The 13,465-nt window shown below is 44.9% G+C and overlaps 1 protein-coding gene across 17 annotated transcripts in view; it reads right to left on the bottom strand.

Moving 5' to 3' along the window:
• PARD3 (par-3 family cell polarity regulator) overlaps positions 1–13,264 on the bottom strand; it is a 442,797-nt gene extending 429,533 nt beyond the window's left edge. For 7 of the 17 annotated variants that reach the window (XM_030264342.4, XM_030264359.4, XM_072925341.1 and 4 more), the window contains exon 1: positions 12,844–13,264. In XM_030264342.4, coding sequence (XP_030120202.3) covers positions 12,844–12,963 — 120 coding nt within the window. In that variant the 5' untranslated portion in view covers positions 12,964–13,264. The remainder of the gene's footprint in view (positions 1–12,843) is intronic. The other 10 variants (XM_030264343.4, XM_032746619.3, XM_030264353.4 and 7 more) reach the window with 3 other exon arrangements.
• Positions 13,265–13,465: the final 201 nt, after the last annotated feature.

Genomic DNA, 13,465 nt, shown 5'->3' with positions numbered 1-13,465 from the left:
CACTTGCTGCAATTAACATCGTGCTGTTGTGAAATGCATGTGTTAATGAGGTCCGTGCAGAGAATGAGCCACAGGAATACACAAAGCTGCTCCCAGGTGAGCAATCCCATACTCCATCATCTGTGTTTGGAATAAACCTACACAGCTTCCCAGCTAATGCAGGCCTGTCTTGGTAAGTAGTGATAAAAAGGAGCCCATTCCTACTCTGTGCCCTCTTTCACACCTGAAGACGCAGGGCATTGATACATACATTTCCCTTTCCAAATCACAGCATCAGGAAAGCAAAACTAACCAAACATTTCCTGTATCTTCACCACAAGATTCAGCCAATGTTTCTGAAAGGAACCAAAATATGCTAACTGTTCCTTAAATCTGAACCACAGCACTTTAGTCTCTCCTTTTCACTTCCACATATATCTCTTTCTATAACTCAAGCTCCTATGCAGCAGGATACTTGCTAAAATGGAATAAGCAACAGTTTTCACAAAAAAAGTACCACTCATTTTTTTACTGCGTATTACTGAAGCCACATTAAACTTCTCTGAAGATACTCTGACTTCTGCATTAGAACTGAGTTAGTGAATTTTTTAACTGTGTAGGGACACAAAATGTTCAGTCTTTTCTAACAACTTGCATAACCTGCACCATAACCCTAACCTCCATGTTAAAAATTAGGCAATTCGAAGTAGTTCATTCTATAATCAAAGCAAGTTATAAAAACTATTCATCTACTAGTGAGGAATATACCATGGCAGCCCAACCACACAGCAAATCAGAACCTCTGCTTGTCTTGCAGTAACAGAGCTGGTGCCTACAATGGGACACAGCAAGTGCAACACAGCACCAGTGAGTCTGGATACAGATGTGGAAATTCAACACCCCGGCAATAACCAGGGCAACAGTGTAAGTCATGACACAAAGGGGAAGGTTTTATCTGTGGAGCTATATACCAAATATAATATGTATTAAAATCCATGCTTAAGAAAAAAAAAAATTAAGAAACCCAAAACAAAAAAAAAAAAAAGAAGTGGCAGATTTTATTAGTTCACTTTATCCTTCTGCATATTTACTTTACTTTTTTTTATTCAAAATTACTCTATTATTTTGTTCCTCCCTTGTCCATTTAACAACATTCCCAAAACAGCAGAGCCTATCAAAGCTAAAACCTTGTCCTGCTGCTGGTGCATCACAAACATATGTTAGGAGCCCTTAAATTGCAAGGCTGCAATCTGCTCTCTGAAGGAGGCTGGTAGCAGGTGTGATAGTCTGATCAGCAGAATGAACTATATATAAAGATGCAAGCAGTGGGGGGGAGGACTCCACAGCTTTGCTTTTACATATCATGCTGTATTTGTAGTCCTACTTATTCAGAAAGAGGGAGAGAGGAGCCACAAAGTTAAAACAGACAGACTTTGGCATCTTTGAGCTCAGTGTTTGATCTCACAGCCCCTCTCTCTCGACAAAGCAGGCTGTCTCTGATTTGCTGCTCATGCTGAGAAATGCACTATTTGCAATTGCAAAGAACCAACCCTCTTATTTATTGCATCCAGGTACAGTGTACAAACCCAAAGCCACGTGGGCTTCCCCAAAGGCCAGCTTCCCTAGCAGCCCATCAGGTAAAAGGCAGGCTGCAAAGGGCTGTTGATTATAAACTGAGTTCAGATCTACCTTACACTGTAGAGTAACACAAAACACAAAAGTGAATTATCACACTCCACACTTAAGTTCAGAAGGAGCAGCACACTTTTTGAAAAAAGTGACAGGAAAATTCTGAATGATAAACAGCATGTTTCTAAAACACTAATTAACTACAGAAAAACTTTTTTTTTTTATTTCAGTATCACACACAATTTTAATCCCCAAGAGCGATCAAGAAAAAAATGTGGACTCATTGTGTCTTAATTCTCTCTATTCACCATGTCTCTGGCATCCACCAGCCTTTGGAAACAAAGTCTTTCAGAAGGCAACAAAACACTGGCTCACTGAATCAGAAGCAGCTTGTGAAGGCTGCTAGAGTTAAAGCAGTCTTTACACACTGTCTAATCACAGACATAATATATGGTCTTATAAAGGGTAACACAGACCACCCATAAAACCCATAAAATCTGCATCTTCTCTGCTGCCCAGAGAAGCTGCAGGTGCTCCATTCCTGGAAGTGTTCAAGGCCAGGTTGGATCAGGCTTTGAGTAACCTGGTCTAATGGGAAGTGTCCTTGCCTTTAACAAGGGCACTGGAAGCACGTGACCTTTAAGTTATGAAAAATGGCCATTAAGGTCTCTTCCACTCTATGATTCTATGAAAAAAATACATACATCTTAGCTACTATAATATTATGACATACAAAATTAGCTATTATGATTTACAGATTCCAAATAGTTTACAAGTTTTCCCATAAAGCAAATTTTTAAAGCCTTTTTATTTTGTTCTGAGACCAAGCAAGTGCTGAACTATGAAATTGAGGCAATTTAGAATAAAATAGACCATTTCATATTAATTGGACTCAAGTACAGTGGATGGCTATGGTAAATATTGAGACTTTTCTTTTTAATTGAGAAGAGTAGTATGCATGCATATGCATTTACAGGTCCACCTTGACAGTATTTTTAGAAAGGGAACAAGTATGTGGATCTATCTGATCACTCTGAACAGACCACAGGACAACACTAGCACTTCGCCCAAACCTTTCCTCAACCATTTAGCTCAGCACTTCTCCCACAGGTCACTGGCCACTGGGAAAATACCACCACAAAAAGCAGATTTAGTCAAGTTTGAAATACACAACTGTAAAAACCATTTTGGAAGTAGATTTAGGATACAGTTCCCTTCAGCAGATTGTTTAGACTTTTCCAGATTCTAAAAGGTAAACAGCAGTACATTCAAGCTAATTACCTCATATTCAAATATCACAAGAATATTTAACTCAGCACAAAATAGCTTTTCATACAAGCTAGCTCCCCTTCACTGCTGCTTCCATTCGTCAGCTAGGGAATTTCACCAGCAAAAGAAACTTCTTTCCTCCACAACGACAGTGTAAGGACCAGGAGCCTTTTCAGCTAAATATTTCATAACCACCAAAAGATACAATACAGGATGTTCACTACCTGTGGCCTCTAATTTAGCAGAGGCTTCAAGCTAACAACAGCTATTTTATGGACACGCCAAAGCAACAAATGGATCATCAAGAATTTACTCCAAACAGCTATTCTAATAAAGGAGAGACTTTTAAGACACTGATTACAGTAACATTTCAAACACATTAACATCTGGGTTTAGTTTACCAAAGCATTGTGCTCCTGAGTGATCACTGGGTACAGGGTGAGGTGACTACTCCATTGCTTAACATCACCACAAGTTAAATATGCTGTTTCACATACAGAGCATAACATTTTCTTTTAGACCACATTAGTTAAGTCCAGAAAATACAGAAGGTTTTCTCTTCAAATGGAAGCTCTTAAACATACAAATATTTTGCATATATTATAGTCATTTAAAATCACATTCACTGGCCTTTTTACAAAGAGAGCCTACACTAAAACAGTATTCTGAATTTTAAAGCACTATTTGCAGGAGCCCTACAAAGCTGGCTCCCCCACTGCAGGAAAGTCACAGCCACTGCTGGGCAACCTCCCCTCATCTGCCTGAAAAGCAGCAGCATTTCTTCTCTTACCCAGCACTCATCTCTGCAATAAAAACCAGAAACACCCAGCAGAATAAGTGAGGTGTATAGAGAGGACTACTCTCCTCCTATTGTAATATTCTCCAAATTACTATAATTGCACAATACCTTTTAACTTTTAGCAAAGCCTAACACTTCAGGCTAGCAGTCTTCCAGCAGCCTGCTACTGCCAGAGACAAATTCAAGGTGAATAAAATCCCTTCCCTCTCCAGGCTGCACACAGAGCTGAGGCCAGAGCTCATTCACCAGGAATGGACGGCCATGACAGATTGGCCACCACAGCCCTGCTGCCTAAATTCTTCTTCTTTTGGTACCCGGTAGCTGGCTGCTTTCCTGGTGCTCACAGCTGCAGGCACAGGGTCTTCACAGGAAGGCAGAGGGGCAAACTGACAGCACAAACAAATGCACACTTAAAACAACACAAATAACACATGGTCCAACAGGTTCCTGGAGAGGTTGAATTAAATCAAGCCTTGTTATTTCACTTAGCAGCTTATTAATGAAGCAAAAGGTTCTGAAGCCTCCTATTTATTGGGGTTTTTCAACTGTCATTTAAGTTGTTAGAGCAACAAAACTTTCAGCTGTGTGGTCTCAGAGACACTCCAGCAACCTCAGAAGTAATTTTTCCAATATTTACTCAGTTCAGCTCCTTCCTGTTCAGGTCCTTAAGAACTTGGAACAAAGTTGCTCATTATATGCGCAAAGATGTATATTGCTGCAAGGTTCTCACAAGTAAGATATTGCTTCTGACATTTAACAGAGGAGAAAAAACATTATGTGGCCTTTGCCTAGGGGGAAGATAGAGTAACCCAACAACTTTGAAAGCACATGCAAAAAAGATGGGGTAAGGTGAAACTACTTTTCCATTTAGTAAGTGTGGCTACGTTTCTTCAAACAAATGAAAACACCTAAGTGGGTGCACACACAAACATACAGGCACTCCCAGAAGTTCTATCTCCATTTAAAATACTTTATACCCACGTAACTTTTTGTTTTTTCTAGTAACACACATCAACACCAGAAACATTTTAAATTGCTATTCTGAGTCTGTAAAGACACGCACACTCAGAAAAAAAAATCCTATAAATGCTGCCACTTAAAAAGAAAACTGCTAATGATATATCATCTTACTCCTCCTGTAAAAAATTCATAATTTCACTGCATCAGCAGCAGGCTGAGTATGAGCAAATGTGGAGAGTATGGCCAAAATAAGTGACACTGCTTTTCCAAAACAGAGTCTATTTTCCCTACCAAATCAGGGATACGCTACTTTCACTAAGCTTATTGCCCAGAAAGAAAAGCTTCCTATAATAAATTCCACAGGTTGATTTTAAAAAGAAAGCCTTTGGGTGACATCTGTTGCACCACTGAGGTCAGTTTTTCATCCTCTTTCTAAATGGATCACTTGCCTCTAGGGCACCAAGTTAACCCATTTCTTCCCATCTTTGGCATTTTCTGTTTGTCCGTACTTCATGCACTGCATTAGTGTCTTGCTTCCCTGCAAACTCCCATTTCCCACTCACGTGGAAAGAAAAAGCAACAGGAGTCATATCTATCTTTCAAAAGCATTTCCTTTTACCAAACTCCAAGGACATCCCATTCTTTTTTCCACCCCGACAGAAGATCATCCTTCTCCCCACAGTCATTTCCCTTCTGCCAGCCCTATTTCTGTCACCACAGAAGCCCTGAGAAGCTGGAGGCACAGCGACCCAGCAGGAACCAGCCAACTTGTCCAGCACCAAAACATGGTCTCTGGCAGGACCACAGCAGCACCCCAAGGCCCAGCTCCATGGGATGCTCATCTCTGCTCCTGGGCAGCAAGGATCAGCCCCTTGCACAGAAACTTTTGGTCTTCTCTCCTGCACCAGAACTGCAGCCTTGAGATGTACGGTGTGGGATGCAGTTCAAGAGTTTTAGTAGGAAAGTAGGAATGCATTTCTCCTTTTTTTGGGACTAAATAGGTGATTCATGTGCATCACTTTGCCACAGGGAACTGAAGTAGAAAATAAGTTACCACCAAGTACCTGCTACCTAATTTAAAAAAAAGACCAAAACCAAGTACTGCAACAAAAAAGTTATTAAAATTATTTACAATTTAACAAATACTTGGGACCAACTTGAGAAAATAACTAAGGATACCCATAGGAAAAAAAAAAAAAAACTGACACTGCTGAGGTACTGTAGCAAGTAAAACTAATGTGATTCTCTCAAAAAACAAAAAGGCTTTAATACTTGCTGTTAATTTAAAATTATTTTCCCCAATTTAAAATTTGACTAATTTCTCTTTCACTAGCAATATTAGTCGTTTTGACAAGTATTATGTATGTCTGTGCTGCTGTTTTCCGTTTTACTTTCTTGGTTTTTTAAACAGCCCCACTAGATTATGTAACTTAGCTCAAAGGCAGTTTGGTTTTTGGTGGTTTTTTTATCCATTTTCCAGTACCAGACTTGCTGAGCATTACATCAAAATGACCTCAAAGAAACAATGAAAATATATAGTGCATATTAAAAAGGAGGAGGGAAAAAAATAAAGCACAGATGCCCTAAAGTATCTTCCAGAATTTTTTAATACTTTTTGCTTCACTTTTTATTTTCTTAGTGCTCAGAAAATATTTCTGAGTGAGAACATCTGTGCTATATTCTGGATTGATGTTAGAAGAATTCCACTTTATTTTCAATATACATAAGCACTGGTTCAGCATTGTTGCATGTTTTATCCATTCAATTTATATTTGGATGAAACGGTTTGTTTTCCTTTGAAGAACCAGGAAATTGTTTTAAAGCTACATTAACCATATTCTGTATAACCACCATTTCTCCCCCATTTACTCTGTCTTATTTTACCAGATTAAATGTACCACAACCAAAAGATGTCATAGTCTGATACAACTGAGAAAGTGTTACTTCCAGTGGTGTTTTTGTAACAGAACTAAAACATCTGTGACTGTTATAAGTGAAGTTAAAGTGTAAAAAGCTATGAGAATCAGATGGCTTTCCACTGGTGGAAGGCTGCATTGCCCAGGAGAAGAAAGGCTGGCAACTCCCTAAACCCCAGATTGCCTCCAGGAACTGTTCCCCAAACGCGCTGAGCACTTTCACAGGCTCCTCCACAGTCCTCCCCTCAGAGCTACAGGAACTGCTCAAAGGGAAATCACTCTCCAAGCTCCACTTTACCACTCTTCCACAAACACATACTTCACTTTGATCACTGTTAAGTGACAATGAAACACTGAGAAAGCACACAGTGCCAAACTGAAACCCATGGTGCATCCTGTCCAGCCGGAGATAGGTGCTGCTCACACCAGCCAGCCTCAGCAGTACCACACACATCCTTCACTGAAAGCACCTTCAAAGCTGAAGGGCTTACATGCTGTCCACTTCTCAAGACTCTCTTCTTAAACACTACAGAATTCAGTCTTCTTCATTAGCTTTGAATAATCCCAAGTGCCTTCTTGTTCAAATCACAGGGCTACAGCCCCAGCATGGCTCTCAGCCTCCTCCCTTTGTACAGATGGCTCGGAACAAAGGCAAGAGCTGGCAGAGAGGGCATGGCAGGGCTTGTGCAGCTCCTGTCTTGCAAGCCACAGGTCCCCTGGGGCACAGCACTGCTGTACAGCAAAGTCCCCATGCAAGGGACCTCTGTAGCCACTGCCACGCTCGCTCCAAAGGTTCATTTCTACCTTCACCCTGCTACTTCTCTTGCCATGTGCAAGAAACACTTGTATTTACAGATGAGCCAATGACAGGAAAACATTGATTTGGCTGCAAACACAGAGGGAATTGGAGAGAAGAGGTTAAAAGAAGTTTTCCACGAGCAGAGGGAATTTATCACTATAGCCTTGCATTTCCAGCACCAAACCTGCAGTATCACACAGCAGTTTTCTAAATATGAAGCAATCATGACCCATTTCAGTACTTATCTTCTTTAAATTAGCATCTCTCCACTGCTGTTCACCAAGCCTCAGCAGAATCACGTTCCCCAACAGCTGGGCTCCCCAACAGCTGGGTTTCACTGCACTGTTGGGAGCCTGACGTCAGTGAAGAGGTCAAGAGCCAGCTCAAAAACTGCCCAGAGCCTCACTGAATCCTGGCTGGCCTCAGGTAAATCACTGAAATACTACCCAGCCAACACTGAATGCAGAGCCCAGAAACATCATCCTGGGGTGTTGGCTAGAACTAAACTGATTGCCAATTGAGCAGCAGGGGTGACAGGCACTTTTTTGGCATTTTGGTTCCTTTTTGGGGTTGAGAGGATTCCTGTGCATTCTGGAAATCACCTGTAAGATTTCTTTCTGCTTAAAAAAGGCTTGACATTTGCACATATAGAAAAATGAAATCCAAATCTAAAAATGTAAAAAAAATAAAAATCATACACGCACAAAAAGAACTTTAAATCTTTTTAATAGTAAATATAGCCTCTATTGCCCTTGAGTATTGCCAGAGGGGTCACTGAATGGGCATTGTGGCAGATCCATTTAAGCCTGTGGCAAAAACCTTGTGGTCAGGCTCAAGGAGGGAATGTGCCAAGAACAATACAAAGCTCAAGCAAAATCAGCAGATTTTCATACCAACCCACCCATGTGTTAGGCTCTACAAACGATGCCCCAGTGACACAGTCATGAGGAACTGTGCAACTGTTTGCTCTACAGAACACAACTTGCATCAAAGCTGCCGTTGTGTACCTGGCAGAGAACCGGCTGCCTGAGAACCAACTTCTAAGCAAATAACCCCCGTTAGCTGGCACTGGGGGGATAAAATCAAAAACAGAAAAAAAAAAGCAAGCTTCACAGACACAATCACTCAGGTTTCAACCTTCATCCCTCACAGTTCCCTGCTGATGAATGTCAGACCTACCAAAGAGATGAAGCTTTAACCTTTGGGTGGCCTAAGCCCCCAATGTACAAATTACAAGAGAATATGGTCATCTGACACCTGTTACCTTCGCTTACACTGCCAACTCTCCTGGAGTTCTGGTCTCTTATCAGCAACAGCCTCTAACACTATCAAAGAGCAGATTACAATTTCTTTTCACAAATATTAGTGCACTGCAGTTTTCAAATTAACAATTGAAGTATTGTTCAATGCAACATCAAAACCCTCACAAAACTTCATCTCCTACAGCATTTGACATGGGAGAGGGGAAAGGTGTCTCAAGACTTCTATTAAAATCTTTTTGATTCAGCAGGAAAACTGTTAATTTATTTATTTTAACTGGAAAATGAGTGTTATATATAAAGTCTAGGAACACCACTACCAGCTCATGATATGCAGGGCATCAGCCTGAACTATCATGGAGACCAAATAACCCCTCCAGGGACTCAACATGCCACCGAACAACTCGAGCAAATCTACAATTTCCTATTTCATTTTCTCGCTTACCATTTACATCACTTTTTTTTTTTTTTTAATCTACCCATTGCTTAAGCAATGCAACTTTTACTTGCAAGAAAAAGAAGATAGAATGCTTACAATATCCTCCCCAAAACCCAAAGCACAAGAGATTATGCTGACAGTCAAGAGTCAGCATCTCTGATGTTTCTAGATCAAACCAAAGTTACATGATGCACAATTACTTCCTTTCAATAGTTGCTCAATACATAATTTTTATATTAATTTTCCACCTTTTAACACTGGTTCAATATTGATAAGCACGTTTCATCTCAACTGCCTGTCTGCAAGCATGTTTCATCTCAACTGCCTGTCTGCCTTCTCCCTTCTGGTGCAGGCCATCATCTCTTGCCATCAATGTTAAACCACTCAGATGTGGCTGACCTCCCCTCTTAAATCACCCTTACCTTCTTGCAAGTTTTTAACCATAAAATTAATTGCTAGGACTACACCAACTCCAAATCTGCACAACCCTTGACCAGCAGGGTCTGGAAAACACATCTACCATTCCTCAGGCCAGCTCTCCCCTGCCCAAGTTGTACTCCTTTAAGACTCAGGCAGAGATGGTGCCAGAGGCTGCATCACTCCATCCAGCCACACACAAGTGCACCATTAGCCCCCATGAAAACCGGGTTTCATTTAACATGATCGATTTTGCTGACTCCACTTGCCCTGAACAAGGTGGACATTTCAAACACCTCTTATCATTTGCTTGTTCATTTCCCGCAAACACAACCTGCAGAAAGGATGAATCATGTTTCAGACACAAAGCTTCTCTTGGAATAAAAGCAAAAGAACACAAAAATTTATACACACTACACAGACCAGCCTTTAAACACAGCCTGTCATATTAATAACTAATTCCACACACAAAGACTTAGCATTGACAGCAGTGTTAATCCATAAAAAGTTTTTGGAGATTCATGAATCCTGATCAAAGACACAGCAGAACTAACTGCAGTTATCTGCAGTTGTATTATCTGTATGTTTTGAACTCCTAAAATTTTACAGAGAGGAGAACTGTACCATTATGTGGATTGTTCTCCATAAGTACTTTTTCCATTCTCAACATGTCTCTTCAACCTAAACAATACCAAGTCAGAACACTGAGGTCAAATTTTGAAGCTATTCACTCTTGGCACTCTGCAAGCATGGTTTTGGGCGGCCTCACTGCTAATCACAACTGGGAAACCGTGACAAACGGGGGGAAATCTGGGAAGGGCTGACAACTCAGTTCTCAAGGAGTTCTCCTGAAGAACTTCTGCAAAAAGTAGACACACACATTCTTGAAGGATGAGAAATGCTGCTTTTCCTATAAGTATGAAAGCCATAAACTTCATTCAAATATTCTGAATAATCATTCACCAGATATTCTTTCCATACAAACATAGTGGTGGTGAAATAGATTTCAGTGTCAGTTTGATATCAGCTGCCAGACTGTAAGTTCACATGGCCTCATATACTTTGATCCTCTCAGGAATTACTTCGTTCCCTCTCTTGTCTCCTTATGAAGACTTGCACATCTGCTACACAAGCATAGAAAGGAGCCATCTAACTGCTACAAAAATAGAGTCATCTGTGGAATTCTAGCATCCAAACCAGACAATTACTATGTTACTCTACTGCAAGCACAGCAAACAGCACTATACACCTACTTACTTACTGTAAGATCTGGTTCCCTCCCACCTAAACATCACCACAGAAAATCGTCAGCAAATTCAAGTTAAAAGTAAGGTTTGACAGTGACCATATAAAACACTCAGAGAAAGCCCATGGACACTGCTACTGTTTTCAACCACAGAATTTCCATCTAATAGAAACAATCTCAGTAATTGCAGCTACCTCAAGTCCATACCAGTGGCATTTAGCATAACCACCATATAAATACTAGTAAATAAAACCACCATATCATTTTAACCCAGGATGCAGAGCTTTAGATACCAGGGACCAGTCAAAGTCTGGCTGCTCCTCTGCAAACCATCTCTTTAAGAAGTACATGGACATAGTCAGAGTTACATTTTTTCCTTCCCATGCTTCCACAGGTGGGCCACTTTTTTTCTGAAATGAAATTTGCAATGATGTAACCTTTTCCTGGTGACTGTCGTGTGTCTCCCCTGTGCTTACAACTTCAATCCCTCCCAGGTTTAACATTATCCTGCAGAATGCAACTGCCACCCCTTAACACAACTTAATACTTGGAAGCCAGGATGCAGCCCATTGCCACAGGAGTTACACGGGCCACAGTTTTGGAAAAAAACACAGCAAAGGAATTATTTTTATTAATGCTCTAACACTGATGAACAAATGCTGCAAACACTTCTCATGTGAATGGCCCAATGAGGCATTCAGTGTTCCACAAACAGTATCACTTTACTGTTCACTGCTTTACCTTAACCAGAGAGGTACTTTCAGCCCCAGACTCCTACATGCAAGTAGACTGCCATGTGCATTAACTGCTGTATATGAATGACAGCTGATAAGCAGCCACAGTCGTATCCTCAAGAATCATTTTTCTCTTTTTTCCAGACAGAATCAGAATATGTTTGCTGTCTTCAAACTCACATTCTTAGGTGGGGAGATGACGGGAAACTCAGTTACTTTTCTCCTCCCAGCATCAGCAATTCTCTATGAAAAAACTGATTTTAAAAATTTTCTCAGGAATCACTTCAAACCAATCAATGAACCGGTCACAATATTCCTTCCATTGCATGTTTCAGGACAGGCTGGCAGTGTGCATTGGCCAAAGTAAAACCGGTAAAAATGTAAAATGTCTCAGAAGGGATAAGGGGGAGAAGCACACTAAAACTTCTTGGATCGATAAGGCAGAGGAAAGGGGAAGGGCACTGCTGAAGTTCTCAGCCAACGATGGTCATACTGCCCAACAAACCAGTTGATTAAAAAGAAGTTTGCAGCAACAAGAAAGCACCACGGGATGGGGGGGGAGGCGGGGGAAAGGGAGGAGGGGAGGAAAGAGAGAAAGAAAAATTTAAAAAAAAAAAAAAAGGAAGGGAAGAAACTCAAAACCCAACAAGTTGCCCATGGAGGGAAAGCCAAGTCGGCAACTGCCTGCACACGCACAGCCAGGGATTTCAACATGGGGCTGCGGGAGGCCGGCGCGGGCGGCTGCCGGGCCCCGCCGCGGGCCGGGCCGGCGCCCCCCGCACCCCGGGGCGCCGCGGAGCGTCCCGCGGGCGCGCAGCCTTCCCCGCGGGGCAGCGGCCGCGGAGGAGCCGCGGGCGGCCGCGCTGCCGCGGGCCCATCGCAGCCTCGCCCGGCGCGGGGGGCGGCCCGCGGGGCGCCGCCGGACGCCCCTGCGGCGGGGTCCCCTCGCACCGCCCTCCCCGCCGGGCCTGGAGGGCCGGGAAGCCTGGAGCTGGATTTCCAGCCCTCCGCGGCGCCTCGGCCCCGCCACCCGCCCCGGGGCAGACCCGGCACCGCCGGCCCCCGCGCTGCTCTGCCGGCCGGGTTCGGGCGGCTCCCGCACCGACACCCCCGGGGGCCGCCGGGCACCGGCGAACAAAGGGCCGAGGCCCGCCGGGCGCCCGCGGGGAGCCGCGGAGGGGCCGCGCTGGCCGCGGCGGAGGGGCCGAGCCCCCCGGCCCCCGCTCCCCGGCGGCGCCGGGCACACGCTCCCCGCAGGCTCCGCCGGCGCCGCCGCCGCCCCCGGCCCCGCTCCCGCCGCTTGCCCCGGCGGGGCAGCCCGGACTTTCCCCCTCGCTTCCCTCCCCGCTCCGGGAAGCGCCATATTGATCGCGGGCGCCGCTCCCCGCGCCCCTCACCTTGGCGATCGCCTTCTTGTACCGGGTCACCGCTTGCTGGATCAGGCTGAAAACTTTCATGTTCCCGTCCCCGCAGGGCACGACCACCCGCGTCCTCCCGAAGCACACCGTGACTTTCATCCTGTGCGGCCGGGGGGCTCCCGCGTCCCTCCGGCCCCGCGCAGCCTTCCTCCTCCTCCTCCTCTTCCCCTCCGCCCTCCGCCACGGCCGCCCCCCGGCGGGGCGCGGCGCTCAGCCCCCGGCCGCCGCCGGGCTGCCGCTGCGGCCGCCCTGCCTCTGCCCCGGCTTCGCGGCCGGCCCGGCGAGGCGCGGGGAAGGGAGGGCAGCGCAGGACGGGGGCCGGTGCTGCCTTCCCCAGGGCCGGGGGCTCTCACATGCCGCGGCGCTGCCCGCGGCCACCTGCTCGGCTCCTGCCCCGGCGCGCAGCGGCGGCGGGCGGGGCGGCGGCGCTGGCTCCCGCTCCGCAGGCGTGGGGCGGTGCGGCGGGGCGGGGGCAGCCGGCCGCTCCGCGGGGCGCGGACGGGGCGGGGGAGCCGGCGGGCCCCGCACACGGTGGGAGCGAGAGCCCCGAGCGAGCCCGAGGTGGTGCGGCTGCCCCCGCCTCGCTCTGCCCCGCCGCGAA

The sequence above is a fragment of the Taeniopygia guttata genome, chromosome 2 (assembly GCF_048771995.1).
Source record: "Taeniopygia guttata chromosome 2, bTaeGut7.mat, whole genome shotgun sequence".
In the NCBI taxonomy this organism is placed as follows: Eukaryota; Metazoa; Chordata; class Aves; order Passeriformes; family Estrildidae; genus Taeniopygia; species Taeniopygia guttata.
The sequence above is the reverse complement of the archived record's forward strand: the minus strand, read 5'-3'. Positions and strand labels throughout refer to the sequence as shown.